Here is an 18,409-nt window from a genome sequence, read left to right as displayed (position 1 = left end):
TATATATGTATCTATTTCCTAGGTTGCTGTAAAAATCAAGTGAACTTACATTAAGTACCTGGTACATGGAAGTGTTTTTAAAAAAATTTAAATCTAAAAATTTTAAAAAACCACCATACTTTGAAAAAATAAACACCTGAATAAAAAACTAAAATTATCAAATAACTTCAAGTAAAGAGAGGTAATAGAAAAAAAAGTATTTTTTTTTAAGTATTACAAAAGTAAACTTCCAAACATCCAACCAGAGGAAAGAGATGAAATATTTACTTACAGTGAAGTGGGTCAAAACCAAATAAACCTAACATGGGAGGGGTAATCATACATGTATAAGAAAAAACTTGATTTAAAAGTAGTATGTAAAATAGCCTACAAATATTTAAGTAACTGTGGAATTCACAGAAAGTACTAAAATTAAGTGATATATGAGTAAACTTGAGTTAAAATACACTATGGTTGGCAAAAAGAACTAGTATCACCTTAGACTTTTTTTAATTTATTTTTTATGTTTTTATCTTTTGTTTAAAGATTTTGAGAGAGAGAATGAGATCGAGAGAGAGAACACGAGAATGGGAGGGTCAAAGGGAGAAGCAGACTCCCTGCTGAACAGAGAGCCTGATGCGGGACTGGATCCCAGGACTCCAGGATCATGACCTGAGCCGAAGACAGTCACTTAACCAACTGAGCCATGTAGGCGCCCGTTAGACTTTTTTTTTAAAGTAGGGTCCTCCCCCAATGTGGGGCTTGAACTCACCACCCTGTGATCAAGTCAGAGGCTCTTCTCAACTGAGCCACCTATGTGCCCCAATCTTAAACTTGCATTAACAGAATTATCCAGAAAACAGAAGGTAATAGCTCTGTATCCAGCTACTTTACATTTATACACTACCTTCTGAAAGTTAAGTCAAACATCCAGAGAAAGCAAGGATATTACAAGGATTGAGATGGTAGATGTCTTCAGCCTAGAAATTATTATGTTAGCTTTTTTTGTTTTTGGAGGTTTTTTTGATGCCAGAGGATAAAAAAGGGAATTTTAGTTCACCATACAAGAAGAAAATATCCAGGGGCACCCAGGTGGCTCCATCAGTTAAGCATCTGACTTCGGCTCGGGTCATGACCTCAGGGTCCTGGGATCCAGCCCTGCATTAAGCTCTGCACTCTTCCAGGAATCTGCTTATTTCTCTCCCTGCTCATATTGTCTCTGTCTCTCTCTCAAAATAAATAAAAACCAGAGGGGAGGGGAGAAAAAGAAAAAAATATCCAAAAAGTGAGACACTATCTTAGGAAGTATGCTCCCCACCCCAGAAACGAATTTACAAAAAAAAAATTTCCTTAATTGTTAAAACATGATCTCTAAAGAGCCTTTTAATACAATTCTAAAGCAGCTAAGAATACTTCATTAATGAATGCTTAAGTCTTCATATTAATTACTAACTAAATATGTCAGAGATAAAAATTTCAACTGCCAACACAAAGAATATAACAAGCTGTGAAACCAGACTCAACTCTAACAACAATCACAAATCTTCCTGGTATTAACTATCATGTTCTCAAGAAAAAGTTTACCAATTGTGTTTCCTAATATGTTAAATAATGCTAAACTTATAAGCCTATGCTACATAAATTTATAAACCTATATTCTAAAATCTCTTCCAAAGAACTGACTGGGTGGCTCAGTCGGCTAAGTGTCTAACTCCTGACTTCAGCTCAGGTCATGATCTCAAGCCTGTTTATATTATCTCTCTTCCTCTGCCCCTCCCTCTCCCTCTTACCTTTCTAAAAAATAAATGAATAAAAATAAAAAAGGACTGCTTAAAAAAAATAAATAAAATCTTGCTCATAAATGTATTCATTAAATAGCTTTTATTACCCTTCTCAATGGTCGCTGTAACACCACAGTGAATACACATTTAGAGAACTAATTTATTCATGGTATCTCATATTCAGATACCATTTGTGTTTTCTTGAGATTCCAGAAATCTGGAAACAGTAATTCTTCATTAGCTATTGTCAATCCCAATAAAATATTAGCAGGCATTAGATGGATGATAACTGAACATCAATAATGGACACTAACATTTTCCTCAAGATCAATAAAGTGGTTTCAGAAAAAGCAAAGAAAACATACTCACATCTTGGCTCAGTCCAGAAAAGGTTTTCTGAAGTTCCTTGGCAAATTCTAAGTTATGTAGTACTTCTTCATATTTTTCTACCGCTTCCTACCAAATAGGGTAAGAAAACATCAATTCTGTTAACTTCTAAGTACCAATATGTCAGAATCTAAGTGTTCCTATAAAAATAATAGAGAAGACTTAAAACTTTATGAACTAGTCATTTACTATACATACTCAAAAAAGCAGGAAGGAGATAGAGCATTTAATAGAAGTTATATAAAGTTAAATTTAAAAATTCAGTTTTTAGGGGTGCCTGGGTGGCTCAGTGGGTTAAGCCTCTGCCTTCGGCTCAGGTCATGATTCCAGGGTCCTGGGATCGAGCCCCACATCGGGCTCTCTGCCTGGCAGGGAGACTGCTTCCTCCTCTATCTCTGCCTGCCTCTCTGCCTACTTGTGATCTCTGTCTGTCAAATAAATAAATAAAATCTTTAAAAAAAAATTCAGTTTTTAGGGGTGCCTATGTGGCTCCATCAGTTAAGTGTCTAACTCTTGGTTTTGGCTCAGGTCATGGCCTCAGGGTTGTCAGACTGAGCCCCTGCTTGAGATTCTCTCTCCCACTCTGCCCCCACCCCCTCCAAATAAAGAATCTAAAAACTAAATATAAAAATTCAATTTTTAAAAAGATTTTATCCATTTATTTGACACAGAGAGAGAAAGCACAAGCAGGTGGAACATGCAGAGGGACAGGGAGAAGCAGGTTCCCTGCTGAGCAGAGAGCCTGACATGGGGCTTGACCCCAGGACCATGGGATCACAACCTGAGCCAAAGGCAGAGGCTTAACTGACTGAGCTACCCAGGTGCTCTAAAAATTCAATTTTTATACTAGAAATCTGAGCTATAATAACAGAGCTGAAGCTGAGTTCCTATCTATAAGGTATAAAGTCACAGAGACCTGTTGTTCTTAGGAGCAATAAGCCAAGAGAATTCCTGTCAATACTGATTCACTACTCAAATACAGTACACAAGAAGTATAGTGAGGATCACACAGATGAATAAGCAACTTCAAAAAATCTGAGGCACCTGGGTGGCTCAGTCAGTTGATCATCCAACTCTCAGTTTTGGCTCAGGTCATGATCTCATGGGTCATGGGATTAAGCCCCATGTTGGGCTCCATGCTCAGCAGGGAATCTGCTTGAAGATTCTCTTCCTCTACCCGTTGCCAAATGCAGGCACTCTCCCTCTCTCTCAAATAGTTTCCCAAGGAAAAAAAAAGAAATTTATACTATGGTAGAAAAGATTTGTAAACAATTACCTGTAACAGACAAAACTAAGTACTGTAACAGAAATACTGTAAATTTAAGGGTTTTTTTTAAGACTTCATAGATGAACAAAAAAAGATTTCACTGGTGAACAAAGTTGGTAATTAGAAAAAGTGCAGATTTTTTTAATGGGACTTTAACTGAAATCTATATGGAAGAACAATAATATGAAACAGAAGAAGATAGGGAAATTATCTAGCCACATAAAAGATATATTTTAAGGGCGCCTGGGTGGCTCAGTCATTAAGTGTCTGCCTTCGGCTCAGGTCATGGTCCCAGGGTCCTGGGACTGAGTTCCACATCGGGCTCCCTGCTCAGCAGGAAGCCTGCTTCTCCCCCTCCCCTTCCCCGCCTGTGTTCCCTCTCTCACAGTGTCTCTGTCAAATAAATAATCCTTAAAATTTTTTTAAGTCTTCATAAATACAGTATTCCACTTATAGCTATCTACCCAAAAGAAATGAAAACATTTGTCCACATAAAGACTTACATGCAAATTTGTATAGCAGCATATTCCTGATGGCCCCAAATAAAAACAATCCAAATACCCAGCAAATGGTAAACAGATAAACAAAATGTGGTATAACCATTCAAAGGAACACTCATCAGCAATAAGAAGAAACGAATTACTGATACATGCTATACCAAAGGTGAAACTCAAAAACAAGGCTAAGTCAAAGAAACCATGTGGGAAAGACTATCTTATAGAAAGATCCAGAAAAGAAACTTACAGAGTTAGAAAGCAAGTAAGGACACAAAAAGGAACTTGGAGGGGTTACAGAAGTGTTTGAAAACTGGACTGTCATGAAATTGCATACTCTACAAATTTACTAGAAATCATTCACATACACAATTAAAATGGGTTAATTTTATGTACATGATACTCCAAAAACCTGTTTTAACATAGTCTGATAATACTAAATCTTTTAAGATTTTTATTTATTTGACAGAGAGAGGGAGCATGAACAGAGGGGAGGAACAAGAGGAGAGGGAGGAGCAGACTCCCCACTGAGCAGGGAGCACCCGCCCTCCCCCGAGGCTCCATCCCAGGGCCCTGGGATCATGACCTGAGCCGAATGCAGATGCTTAACCAAATGAATCACCCAGGTGCCCTGATCTTTACAGATACAGAACAGTAAGAACTCCTATGATACTACCAGTATTAGCACAAATTAGTAAAATCATTTTGGAAGAGTATGGCATTTTTACGTTATGAAGTTAACTACGGGCATACTCTGCAGCCCATGATAGGTATAAAACCTGAAAAAACCTTGCCCTTGTGTTTCAGTAACAAGTGCTAAGACTGCTCGAAGTAGAAGGTCGTCTACTTACAAAACTACTACTGAGTAAAGCAATTTAATTACTTTCATTAATATAAAAATCCTAAACTTAATGAATGAAAAAGGCAAACTGCAGAACATATAATAAGGTAACATTTATTAAAAGATACAAGAGGGTGCCTGGGTGGCTCGGTCATTAGGCATCTGCCTTCCGCTCAGGTCATGTCCCGAGGTCCTGGGATCGAGTCCCACATCAGGCTCCTTACTCAGCGGGAAGCCCGCTTCTCCCTCTCCTACTCCCCCTGCTCATGTCCCCTCTCTCGCTGTCTCTCTCTCTGTCAAATAAATCAACTCTTTAAAAAATAAATAAGTAAATAAAAGATAGAAGAGAGCAATTCTAACAGATTTCAGGGCAACAAACAAGTGCTATTAAAATATTAAAATAAACCAAGGAGGGGTGCCTGGGTGGCTCAGTGGGTTAAGCCTCTGCCTTTGGCTCAGGTCACGATCTCGGGGTCCTGGATTCGAGTCCCGCATCCGGTTCTTTGCTCAGCGGGGAGCCTGCTTCTCTCTCTCTCTGCCTGCCTCTCTGCCTACTTCTGATCTGTCAAATAAATAAATAAAATCTTTAAAAATAAATAAATAAATAAATAAACCAAGGAAATGGTGGTGGGGAGTTTAGAGTCAGCCTACAGCAAAGATAAAGGACTGGAAGGAGCTTCAGTGGTGCTGGTAACATACTGCTGGAGTTGAGTGGTGCATTCTGATGTTTGCTTTATGATGCAATATAACCTAAATGCAGCACTTCGTTGGGATCATGTTTCATAATAAAAACAATGAAGAAGCGTTCCAACTACTGAGCCAAGAATGCACAGACAACACAATCAGTATACATCCCTCAGAGGTATGTTAAAACCAGAAGGGAATACATTCCCCGCCCCCCACCCCCACAATATTTATCCCAAATGGTATTAACTTTGATTCAAGAAAAGCACTATCAGATGGAACTACCTCAACTTTCCATTATCCAATGTGGATCCATCCTTTCGTCCTCCCTTTCTTTGTTTACTGGAGGACATATCCTTCTACATGTGCCCTGGATGCTTTTCAATTATGCTTTCATAAGAAATCTTACTCTGTGATTCCCGCTTAAAAATCTTTGAGTTTTTCCTTCTTTTCCTACTGCTTAAACCAGTTCAAGTCTCCCCCAGCTTAAAATAGAAAAATAAAAAGTGCCTTTTTGGCAACCACCTCCTTCCAGTCTCAGAAAAATTTCAAAAACGTCTACACAGTCCATTTCCTCTTCAGCCCTAATCAACCTGGACTCTGTTTCTACCATTCTACCAGAATTGTCTTGGCCGAAATCAGCAATGTCAATACCACCTTTCAAACCCACAGATCTTGTTTTGGTTTACTTCTCAGAAGACTTGAAGATGAAGGCATCCTCTGGCTTTACAAACATCTGTTTTTAATAACACTACACTTCCATTCTTCTCGCATTTCTCCAGCTATTTACCAGTAATTTTTCCATTATCTTCTATCACCTCAGTTTTTAGCATTTATGAAATAAACAGGACCTACAACAGAGAGACGTTGGGCAACTCAAATGATTTCATAATTTATAAATCACTCAAAATGATGCCTGACCCCTAAGGTAAGTTCACTAGAAGTATTTTAGCCTTTATTATTCAAACATCAAGTATCAATAATCCTAGGCTCTTTTCCTTTCTACATTCTCACCCAAGACAGTCTCATCTTTTCTCATGGTTTTAATTAGCAGCCATACAGATGACAAATCTGTAGACTAAACTCTCTGCTCCAGGGCACCTGGGTGGCTCAGCTGTTAAGCGCCTGCCTTCGGCTGAGGTCATAAGCCCAGGGTCCTGGGGATCCCAGCCCTGCTCACCGGGAAGCCTGCTCTTCCCCCTCCCACTCCCCCTGCTTGAGTTCCCTCTCTCACTGTGTCTCTGTCATAAATAAATAAAATCTTAAAAAAAAAAAAAAATCCTCTGTGCTTCAGACCTGTATCTTAAATACTACACATCAACCCTTAATGTTTCACAGGCACATTAAAATCAACCGTCCAAAATTGAGCTCTTTATCCTAGCCTCCCAGTGTTTCCAGGCCAGTGTTCTTCTCCCCCACCGTTTCCAGGCCCAAAAAATGGTTTTTGCCATCCATCCAAGTGTTCGAGCCAGAAACCTGGAAACCATTCTTGGCTCTTCCCTCTACTCCTACACCCTGTCCCCAAGCTATGTTAATTCTACGTCTCAAATCCAGCTACCTTACTCAAACCCCTCTGCTGCTGCCTTGGTACCAGCAAGATACCTATAGCCTCAGACCCAGACTATAGTCAACCTTTATCTGGTCTCCTTATACCCACACTTACCATCTCTAAACCATTACTCATGCTACAAAGTTATTTTCTTTAATTATAAATCTGTAGTCATACTCTGCTTAAAACCTATCCATATCATTTCTGATAACCTTAAGAAAAAGCACAAAGTCTTTAAATGGCAAACAAAGATGTGCATGTGGCCTCCCCCCTCTAACTACATTACTCTATCCATACTGTCTTTCTTTCCAGTTTCCTAGAAAGGCTCTTTGTAAAAATATTCTTTTCCTACTCAGGCCCTCAACACATCCTGGCATCTGCCTAGCCTGCTCTTCCTCCTTCCCCATTTTAATTTGCTAAGTCCTATTCATTTTTTAGGTCTTAACTAAAGCACTTCTTTCTCAAGGAAGCTGTCCTCAATTCTCCAAACTAGGTTAGATTCCTCATTATAATCCATTATCACTCTGTACTTCACCCTAACATCCATCACATTTGTATTTACTTATTCCCCACCTCTCTTTTCCAGCACACTATATCCATGAAGACAAGGATCACATTTGCCCCTTAGGTTATAACCCTCACATTAAGCACAGAACCTCCCAGCATAAATACTTAATGTATTATTGTTGAAATAATAAAATGAAGTTCAGAACATGATTATAGCCTCAAATATGCTAAAGATTCTAAACAGAATTTTAAAATTTTTGAACAGTATTATATTCTGAGACTTTGGTTTCAAAACCAAAAAAAGAGAAGGACACTAGTGGGAATAGGACTGGTGAACTGAAAAGGAAGGTCTCAAGACAAGGATATTAATTAGGAAGGCTACATAGGTGTGCCTGGACTAGGCCAGTTGCTATGGGACTACAAAGCAGAAGAGATTCCATATTATTTAATGAGTTTTGCATTATGTAGTAAATATAACACAGGGTCAGAGTTTAGCAACTAGAGAGGAGTACCAAACCCTAATTCTTTAAAAATAAAAACTTAAATGAAGCTGAAAGTGCCCCTTGCTATTTGCTCACTCACTCACTTGAATCTCAGTTCCCCATTTCAAATCCAGGCTGAATCAAAATAGACATTAAAGTTGTTAAGTGGGACTTTAAAAAACCTCATTAAGACGATCTTCTCGGGGCGCCTGGGTGGCTCAGTGGGTTAAGCCTCTGCCTTTGGCTCAGGTCATGGTCTCAGGGTCCTGGGATCAAGCCCCGCATTGCGCTCTCTGCTCCGCAGGGATCCTGCTCCCCACTGCCCCCTGCCTGCTTCTCTGCCTACTTGTGATCTGTCTGTCAAATGAATAAATAAAATCTTTAAAAAAAAAAAAAAAGACGATCTTCTTACTAGGTGCCTGGGTGGCTCAGTCAGTTAAACCCCGACCTTCAGCTCAGGTCATGATCTTATGGTCGGGGACTGAGACCCACAGGCTGCTCCTTGCTCAGCAGGGAGTCAGCTTCTGCCCCTCCCCCCTGCTCAAGCGCTGCTGCCCTCGTCAGCTCCCTCTCCTGGTTTTAAATAAATAAAATCTTAAAAACACAGTCTTCGGGGCGCCTGGGTGGCTCAGTGGGTTAAAGCCTCTGCCTTCAGCTCAGGTCATGATCCCAGGGTCCTGGGATCAAGCCCTGCATCGGGCTCTCTGCTCAGCGGGAGCCTGCTTCCTCCTCTCTGCCTGCCTCTGCCTGCTTGTGATCTCTGTCAAATAAAAAAACCTTACAAAAAAAAAAAAAAACCACCACCACAATCTTCTCACTGTTTCAAAGGAAAAATCTAGGTTTATGCTAAAAATCTGAATGAAATCTTTTTAGCCTTTAGCTTAGTCTTGACAGGTTACTTCAAAGTTACTACCAAAAAATGTTATAATAGCCATGCAGATCATAGACAGCTTTATTTACAACATTAAAAACATATATTGGGTTAAAGAAGAAATACAAATTTAAATTACAAATTTCTAACCTATAATACTGAAAAAACAGTATCCAACTTATAGCTGAAGCAATGCTTGAAGGAAAATTCCCAGCCTTAAATGCAGGCCAATGGGGGAAAAAAGGAAACAAAGGAATTGAGCACTCAATTCAAAGTTAGGAAATAAAGCAAAAGCTAAACCAAAGAAAAGCAGAAAGATAAAAGGAGTAGAAGAGAAAAACTAAATCCAGACTCCAGCTTAAAAAAAAAACAACAAAAAACTAGCTAACTTAAAAAAGAACCACACAAAACTAGAAATAAACAGAAAGTAACATAGACTTATACCAAAAATTACTTTGCCCCAAACTGTGCAAAAAAATTTTTTAAACTGGATGAAATAAGTGATTTCCAAAGAAAAGTTTTGAGAAGGTGACTCCAAAAAAAAGAAAAAAGCTTATCAATTTCAAAAAAAGAGAGAGAGAGAGAGAAATAGAGAATATTTTCAAAAATCTCCCACTCAGAAAAAGAACCAGGCTCAGAGAGTTTCAGAGAACAATTCAGTCCTTAAAGACAATGTATCATGGAAACACTGACATGGTATTAAAAAAGGAAACAGTGGATGAACAGCCAGAGCAGGGCAAACTTTTAGAGCAGTGAAACTATTTTACATAATATTATAATGGTGGATACATGCCATTATACATTTGTCAAAAACCCACAGAATGTACAAAACTATGAGCTAAACCCTAACGTAAATTATGGACTTGAGATGTGTCAATGTAAGTTCAATTACAACATACGTTACTACTCTCGTAAGGAATGTTGATGGCAGAGGAGGCAGTACACATATGGGATCAGCGGCTGTAACTCTAAATTTCTGTTCAGGGTTGCTATAAACCCATAACCACTCAAAAAATAGTCTATTAAAAAAAAAGGAAAGGGCAAGAATAAAGTCCCCCAAAGCATCTATAGCTAAGCTAAATTGTATAGAAAATGAAGGAAGAGAAGGAGGCAAGGAAAAGAATATTTGCTTGCTTATAGAGACAAAGTCTGGAAAGATACATAATCTACTAGGAATCATTACAATAGTTCCCCCTTATCCACCGGGGATGTGTTCCAAGACCCCAACAGATGCCTGAAACCAGACTGTACTGAACCTTATACATTTTATTTTATTTTATTTTATTTTATTTATTTATTTATTTGACAGAGAGATCAGAAGTAGGGGGGGGGGGTTAGCAGGCTCCCCGCTGAGCAGAGAGCCTGATAAGCCACCCAGGCCCTCCAGTATTGAACCTCACATATACTTTTTCTTTCCCTATACATACATTCCTACAATGAAGTTTATTTATAAATCAAGCACAGTAAAAATTAACAACAATAAAATAGGACAATTATAACAATATACAGTAACAAGGTGTTACAGTAACTGGGTGGCTCAGTCAGTTAAGCAACTGCCCTCAGCTCAGATCATGATCCTGGAGTCCCAGGATCAAGTCCCACATCTGGCTCTGTGCTCAGTGGTGAGTCTGCTTCTCCCTCCACCCTTCCCTCCTACTCATGCTTGCACACACACTCACAAGTAAATAGAACCTTCAAAAAAAACAGATAAAAAATATTTCCTAATTTCTGAACTATGTGAATTATTACCAACTTTAAAACTTAGTTAATAAAGGAATTTGTGATCAATTAAATAAGATCAAGATATCCACTGATCTATTTGACAAAAATGGAAATTGGTAATCTTATCTAAGGGATGTGATCATAACTCTGAGCCCAATACTTTATGTTCATCCTTTTGCACGTGCTGATGCATATACTGTTTGCTGCTCATCGTGAAACCCTGAAGCCAAACCACAAGCTCCTGGACCGGCCCATAGATATGTTGGAACTGCCACACAGCTCACTGCTCCATTTCAGCAGGAAGCAGCCAGAGGGGTCATGGTCCCATTGCCTAACACGCAGTGAAGGTTACTATTTCAGGGAGAGGATCAGCGAGGGACAGGTGAGGCTAGGTAGGGAGATATACAGAGGGGGCTATGTGATCAGGCTCACTGAAACCCCAAAATATGGAGGTGTGGCGAATCCAGAGGTAAGGGGACAAATCTGACCACCCAGCCTTAGGTGTGTGGGTGGGTGTCTTTATGATAATCACCTGTAACCAACAAAGAATAATCAGCCCCTTAAAAAGGAAGTAAGCCATTGAAGGTGTTACCAATAGAGATGTTAAAAGGCTTTAAGTTCCTGGGTTAGCTTTCTATATAGAAGACCAACCCTAAAGGCACACATTTGGCAACCCTGTTGGGACCCCTCTTACTTAGAGCTTTTTCTCTATCTTCACTTAATAAACTTCTATCACTTTACTCACACACACAAAAAAACAAAACGAAACAAAAACTTAGAACTTTTTAAATACTACACTACTGATGGTAGTTTTCTGAGGAGTCAGATTACAAATTTTTCTTCTTCCCATTTATCCACATTTTCTAAATTTCTACCTCAAATATACATTGCTTGTATGAGATATTAGTTCTCAAAAGTACTGCAAACTATATGGTTAATTATATCTAAAAACCTAACATTCAATCATTTTATATTTAGTAAATCTAGACGTAATAAGTATTTTACATGTCTACTTTATGCTCTAAACTATCCTAAGTATTAGGAAAACAGCAACAGACAGAATCTCTACCTTAATGGACCTATATTTTCAGAGAAAGAGAAACAAAATAAACTTTACAGTTGGTCAGAGAAGCAAGGCAGGGCAGGGCGCCTGGGTGGCTCAGTCAGGTAAGCATCTGACTCCTGATTTTGAGTCAGGTCATGATCTCAAGGTCATGGGATGGAGCCCCGAGTAGGCGCTACACTACAGTGCAGGGTCTGCTTGAGTCTCTCTCCCCCTTTCCTTCTGTCCCTCCCCCCAACTCTAACGCTCATTTTCTCTCTCTCAAATAAATAAACAATCTTAAAAAAACAAAGCGCTAATGAGTCTGAATGGGGGAATGAAGGTATTATGTTGTCAGGACAAGCCTTACAGAGATGACCTTCAAATAAAAAGGTGAAGGAGGTGAAAACTGAGCCATTTAGACATCTGGGGGAAAAGCACACCAGGCACTAGGAACGGCATGTGCAAAAGCCCTGAAGCAGAAGCGTGCCTGGATGTTTGAGGAACAGTAAGAAAGCCAGTGTAGCTGGAATGAAGTTAATAAGGGACACAAGAAAGACAATAAAGACGTGAAAGGAAATAGGGAGCATCTTTCATAGGACTTTGTCGGCCACAGGAAGGACATTTTGCCACCATGCCATGGAACCAATGGCGGCCAGAACAGAGGAATGTCCAACTGACTTGCATCTGAAGAGGATTACTGAAGTTACCATGTTGAGAACAGACTTAGAGAAAGAGCAGAAATAGAAAAACCTGTGAGGAAGCTATTACAGTAATGTAGATGAAAGATGATGTGGCTTGGACCGGATGGCAGAAGTGAAATTTGAGAAATGGCCGGTTTCTGGATTTACCTTGAAGGTAGAACTGACCTTGCTAATAGGCTACATGTGTGGTATCAGGAGAAAGATGAGAAATTCCCCAAGGTTTCTGGCCAACTCCGTCCTTCTAGTTCCTCAAGCCATTAACCAACATCACTAAGATTAGAGGAGGAACAGGTCAGGGTGAAGTCAGGAGATGCCAAATAGGCAACTGAACATAGGAATCTGAGGACTTATCTATTGGCAGTGTAAATTTGGCAGTTATTAGCATTCAACTCGAGAATTCAAAGCGAATACTATAGGGACACCTGGGTGGCTCAGTCGGTTAAGCAGCTGCCTTCAGCGCCGGTCATGATCCCAGGGTCCTGGGATTAAGACCCACATCAGGCTCCCTGCTCAGCGGGGAGTCTGCTTCTCCCTCTGACAGTCTCTCCCCCTGCTTGTGCCTGCCTGCTCCCTCTCTCTCTCTCTCTGACCAAAAAAAAAAAAAAAAAAAGTACTATTAAAAAAACCAAAGTGACTACTAGAGAAGCAACATGTAGCTATGAAGACAGTAATAAAAGACTGAGATCAGAATTTGCCTGGCTGGAAGTCAGAAATATAGCTTATCCTTGACATATAGAGCTACCAAGAGGACCACCTACTTCCCTAACCCTAACCCTCTACTTCCCAAAAATTACATACTACTCTAACAGAACACTTCCTTCAAGGATATTTACACAAAGAAGAGTATTATCACTTTAAAAATTATTGAACATACCATTACTACTTGAAAACAAAGCTATGTTGAAATGCTGGATGTCCAGCTAAGTCCTCTCACCAGCTATGTGAGCACATCATTCTCGGAGCTCACACAATTCAAATCTGTACCTCAGCGAAATTATAATTTACCACATTACAAAAATTCTAGGCCAGTGAAGAGGAGTCAAGATGGCAAGGGAAAAGACCTTCAATGCCAGTATCCGTGATACACAACCAAAAATTTTAATTAAAAAAGATGAAGACAACAGATCTACAGACTAGATCAAATAACTTAAATTTGTCCCTTCTTAGCCAAGAGATATGAACAGGCAAACATCAATTAAGCACTTTTAAAAAAATTCCATATTGCACAAACTTTTATAACATTAGATAAACTTGCAGTTACCAGGTATACCATAAACAATATTTTTAAAAGTTGCAAATATTTTATAGTAAGGTTTAAAAAAGAAAAAGGCCAGGTATCAGATAAACATGCCTCCTGAGAGGTGACATGGCAATCTAGAAAAGTAGGGAGGAAACACAAAAGGGCTTAAGGTGAAGCAAACGGAGAAAACCTATGCAAGCTAGAATAAATATTCTTTAACATTTTACAGCAGAAAGACGACCACTTTAGAATAAATCAGTAAAGAGTGGAAAATTAGTCTTCCCTCCAACTTCTCCTTCAGTCCACACCAGCGAAAGTTTAAATCTATAGGCTTGTGATCTTAGTGATCTTAGTGATGGTCTACATTTCACTCTTAAATTAACAATCCACACCCCCATTCATACCATCTGCTAGTGCAAAAGAAGTCTGTAAGATCTCATAAGAACAGTCTTTTTTTTTTTTTTAATATTTTATTTATTCATTTGACAGAGAGAGACCGCAAGTAGGCAGAGCAACAGACAGAGAGAGAGGGGGAAGCAGGCTCCCTGCTGAGCAGAGAGCCCAATGTGAGGCTCGATCCCAGGACCCTGGGATCATGACCTGAGCCGAAGGCAGAGGCTTAACCCACTGAGCCACCCAGGCGCCCCAAGAACAGTCTTTTGAAAAATCTAGTTGATTTTCTTCACTGGTCTTATCAAATATTTGGTCTCACCAAACCCATTTAAAGTTTTATTCAGAAAAAAAAACAAATAACAAAAAACAAAACCAGCAAGTGTGACTGAAGGATCATAAACCACTTACCAACTGGTCTGGATTAAGTTGCTCCCCATTTTTCAGGCGATCCTTATAGTCTTCTAGTTTGAGCTACAAAAGAGAAACTTGTATCTATTATAGTCTGATATAAAACTCTGAAGAATGAAATAACAGACTGCTTCTAATGAAAACAAAGTTCTTGAAGTAAGTTATTAATCTGTAAAAATATGGTTTACTATATGTAAGGCAAGTAGCAATTGTAGGTAAGGTTCGTCACAGAAAATATATTAATACAATCAACATTAATCTGGAATTAAAAGGTTAAGCAATAACAAAACTCTTCTCTTCATGGCCCCTATTTATAATCAGACTACTTAACACAGAGGACTTAACTAGTCAATCCTATGCCCCTAACCCAGTGGTGCTCAATCAGGGACAATTTTGACCCTCAGGTATCTACAGAAATGTCTAGAGATTATTTTTGGTCCTCACTACTTGGAGGATGGAAAGGAGGTGGAGAGTGCTACTGGCATCTTGTGGGTAGAAGCCAGGGATGCTGCTAATCATCCTACAATCCAGAGGATAGCCCCTCCCCCGACCAACAAAATTATCTGGCACAAAATGTCGATGGCATTTAAGCTGAGAAATTCTGCTCCAACCTCATGCTTGAAGTATTAGTTACTTGTTGAATTATGTGGCATTTGTCTAATAGCAAACTTTTTTTTTTTTTTAAGATTTTATTTCCTTATTTGACAGAGATCACAAGAAGGCGGGGGGGGGGGGGGGGGGGGCGGGAAGCAGTCTCCCCGCTGAGCAGAGAGCCCAACGCAGGGCTCAATCCCAGGACCCTGGGATCATGACCTGAGCCCAAGGCAGAGGCTTCAACCCACTGCACCACCACGCCCCTCCAATAGCAAACTTCTTAATGGAGTATAGAAATGTAAAAGGTATTTTCTCTAGCATTATAATAGCCTTAACTCAAAGCTATTTTTCATATTAAATTTGATTATTTCAGCACATGACAAATGGCATTTATTGTCCCATAATAATGACACGAGCCACTTATGGTATTCTAAAAGCAATATTTAGGCTCCTCCCATACTGGCTTTACAGCTTTAAAGTACTTTCCCAGAAGCTCGAAATGAAAGCATTAGTACTGACCAGATAAGTATTCAAATTAATAAGAAGTACTATAGTTAAGCTAGAGAGTATGAATTAGTATTCACGTAGTTTCTCTGCCTGGGGAGGAAGACATTAATGAGTCTCCATCAACACATCCTGCTTTGAATAGATCCTGCTTTGACTAGTTTCCCATAGTGGCAGGGAATTTGTGCTGACCCAGGCAAGCTCACCTTATCACACTTGCAATCAACTGCGTAACTGCAACTGCGTGCATTCAAAAGACAACTGGTGAGAGCTAGGGCTACAGAGAAACCATTAGTAATTGGCCTTCCTCACTATCTTCACTACCTTGGGGTGGGGGAAGGAAAAAAAACGTCAACTAGACTTAATCTCTCCACACTCCATTAAAGCAACTTTCCTAAGGTTGAACTAGGTCATAGAATAAAAATATGTAAGAGTTCCCAGGTTCAGATAGTCACTCACTCACCTTACTATCATAAGCAAAAGAGAATCATGACACAACAAAGCAACGTGCAGTACTGTTTCACAGGCTACATGACTCAGGAAACAAGCAATGAGTTGGATTCTTTACATCAGCATTTGCTGTAACGTTAGACTGATTACAAGGAGTCTCTTTATAAGGCTTTCTACAATGTTTCACCTACCAATCTTGAAGGATCACCTAGCAACACAAAAACTAGTGCTAAAACATTTTCTGGCGCTACCATCGCTGAAGCTTCCAAAGACTGCAGCAGCTCTACTGCAATATCAACTGCTGCAGAAAGTCACAGGGAAAACAAGCTAAAAAAAAAAATCAGGCTATTACTTATCTATGAAAAGAAACATTAATACTACACTCAAAGAATTAATCTGACATCAAGTTGCTAGCTCTTCAAGTATTTCAAGAGCAGCATACATCATAATTTTACTATGAAGAATATCTGTATTTAGTTATGCTGAAAAATCAAACAGAAAATGTTTAATATACCTAATATTTAACCTGCTTTTATGTTTTCAGCCAGCTAAATCCCAAGGTTAGTTACATCTTTTATGAAAGAGTATCTATGAGCCCTGACAGAAAGCAAAAACGTCAGTTCCCTGACCCTTATTAAAGATAGTACATATATGGGGATGGGAGGTGGAGAAAGTTACCTTCTTTTTCTCGATGTTTCTAATTTTGTGTTTAAGGCATATGAGTCCATTATCAATATATGTCTCATATGCTTGGGAAGGAGAAGCAGCAGAACTGAGAGCAGACTGCAAGGGGCTCATGGCCCGCTGGCTTTCCCCATGCTGACTGTGGTTCACTTGAGGCTTGGCTGACTTCATATTCCCCTCTCTTCCCTCCTCTGAACGGCCTGAAGGTGACTGGTAACCAAAAGGAGATGAAGAGAGTTGCACCATTGAAACAGATGAAGCTGAAGAAAGGAGGAAAAAAGTCAGATATAAAGTAAATTCAGAGCAGAGGAATACAAAGAAGCTTGAACTTCCCTGTGAAGTCTAGACCCAATCCCTCAAAATTCTTTTCCACAGAAGTGAGCTCAAAACCCAGTTATGCATTAGGTACTGTGTCTCCATTTCACTACTTTTCAGGCGATTAGGCCAGGCACTAGTGCCTTTACGTAGGCAAAATCTACAATACAGAGGATGTTTCCAGAAATTCAACTTTCCACAGAGGAAGAACTGCTAATCAAGCAATGGCTTCAGAGCTCCTCTTTTCTCGTAAGGGCAATCCACATTCTGAATAATTTCTAGAGTCAAATGATGACACACAAAAAATAAGTTTTCCCCATTAGAACCGTAAGGCAGCCTTTCAAATCTCTTTACATTACCCCTCACCCCTAGCCCCAAGCCCAATCAGAACGCCATTTAAGAGAACATCCCGAACACTCAATTCTTTTAAAGTCTCATTCACTAACTCAAGAGTGGCTTCTTGAACAAGACCCCTAACTTCCTTTCACTTGCTCTGGGGCCTACAAGGCAAGTCCGTCACCACTGGACATTTGTAGCGAGGTACTTGCAAGGGCCCCGGGTTGGTTTTCTGTTCCGTTTGGACTAAGCCATAACCATTCACACCACACCAGTTTAAAGGCTCCTCCTCGCGAGCCTTACACCGCCCTGGTCAGTGGTCCTCACACACCCCCCACCCCCGCGCATCCCCTTCCGGAGCACCCCCAAACCAAGGGCGTGACAGGCCCCACGCAGGCCAGCGCTGGTCCTCAGTCCCCGCAGGGGCCGGCGTGACAGTCGCCTCTACGAGGCGCCACTTCAGCGCCCCGAGGGCACCGACCCCCGCCCTTCCCTCAGCCTTCCGGACGCCGAGGCACCAGGCTGGGACCCCTTCTGCAGGTGCCTCTGGGGAGGTCGACCTGGAAGAAAACGCACTGGCCACCTGCCCTCGACGGCCCCGCCCCGAGGATGCCGAGCCGCCCTTCCACCTCACCGCCGCCGCGGCCACCCAGCTCTGCCCACCCTGGCCGGGGAGGGGGCGGGGGTGCCGCCTCCCCACGCCGAGTCGACCCAGGCCGCCGCAGCTCGGCTTCACCTCCGCAGGCCGCCGAGGCCGCTGCCGCTGCCGCAGCCCGGGCCCGCCTTCGAAAGCCGGCGGGAGCCAGGAGAGCTGCGGAGGTGGACCGGCGCCACCCCGCACTTGCGTCTCCTCCTCCCGCCTCCTCCCTCTCCCCTCCCTGTCCTCGCTGGCTGCGTCTGCGGCGCCGGGCGCTCCGCCGACTCAGCCGCTCTCGCCCAGGCCCGCCCTTTCCGCCGCGCGGGGCTTATATAGGCGCGCCCCGCCCCCATCCGCCCGCACGCGCATCCTCGGGCCGCCCCGGCACCGCCTCTTTCCGGTGCCCCAGTCCCCGCCGCCGCCGCGGGTTTCGCTCAGCCGGGGAGGGCGTTTGTTCTAGTCCCGGCTGCGGCGTGAACTCGGTCGCGAGAGGGCGCGTTCTCCCCGCGATTGCGCAGATTGCGGGGGGCCCCCGGTG

The 18,409-nt window shown here is 41.3% G+C and overlaps 1 protein-coding gene across 9 annotated transcripts in view; it reads right to left on the bottom strand.

Moving 5' to 3' along the window:
* CAPRIN2 (caprin family member 2) overlaps positions 1-18,172 on the bottom strand; it is a 49,499-nt gene extending 31,327 nt beyond the window's left edge. For 8 of the 9 annotated variants that reach the window (XM_080809944.1, XM_080809945.1, XM_080809946.1 and 5 more), the window contains exons 1-4: positions 17,971-18,172; positions 16,578-16,843; positions 14,352-14,414; positions 2,130-2,216 (exon numbers count right to left, since the gene is read on the bottom strand). In XM_080809944.1, coding sequence (XP_080666070.1) covers positions 2,130-2,216; positions 14,352-14,414; positions 16,578-16,829 — 402 coding nt within the window. In that variant the 5' untranslated portion in view covers positions 16,830-16,843; positions 17,971-18,172. Of the gene's footprint in view, positions 1-2,129; positions 2,217-14,351; positions 14,415-16,577; positions 16,844-17,897 lie in introns of all 9 variants that reach the window. The other variant, XM_080809943.1, reaches the window with a different exon arrangement.
* Positions 18,173-18,409: the final 237 nt, after the last annotated feature.

Source organism: Martes martes (genome assembly GCF_963455335.1).
Source record: "Martes martes genome assembly, chromosome: 8".
In the NCBI taxonomy this organism is placed as follows: domain Eukaryota; kingdom Metazoa; phylum Chordata; class Mammalia; order Carnivora; family Mustelidae; genus Martes; species Martes martes.
This window is presented reverse-complemented; position numbering and strand designations above follow the sequence as displayed.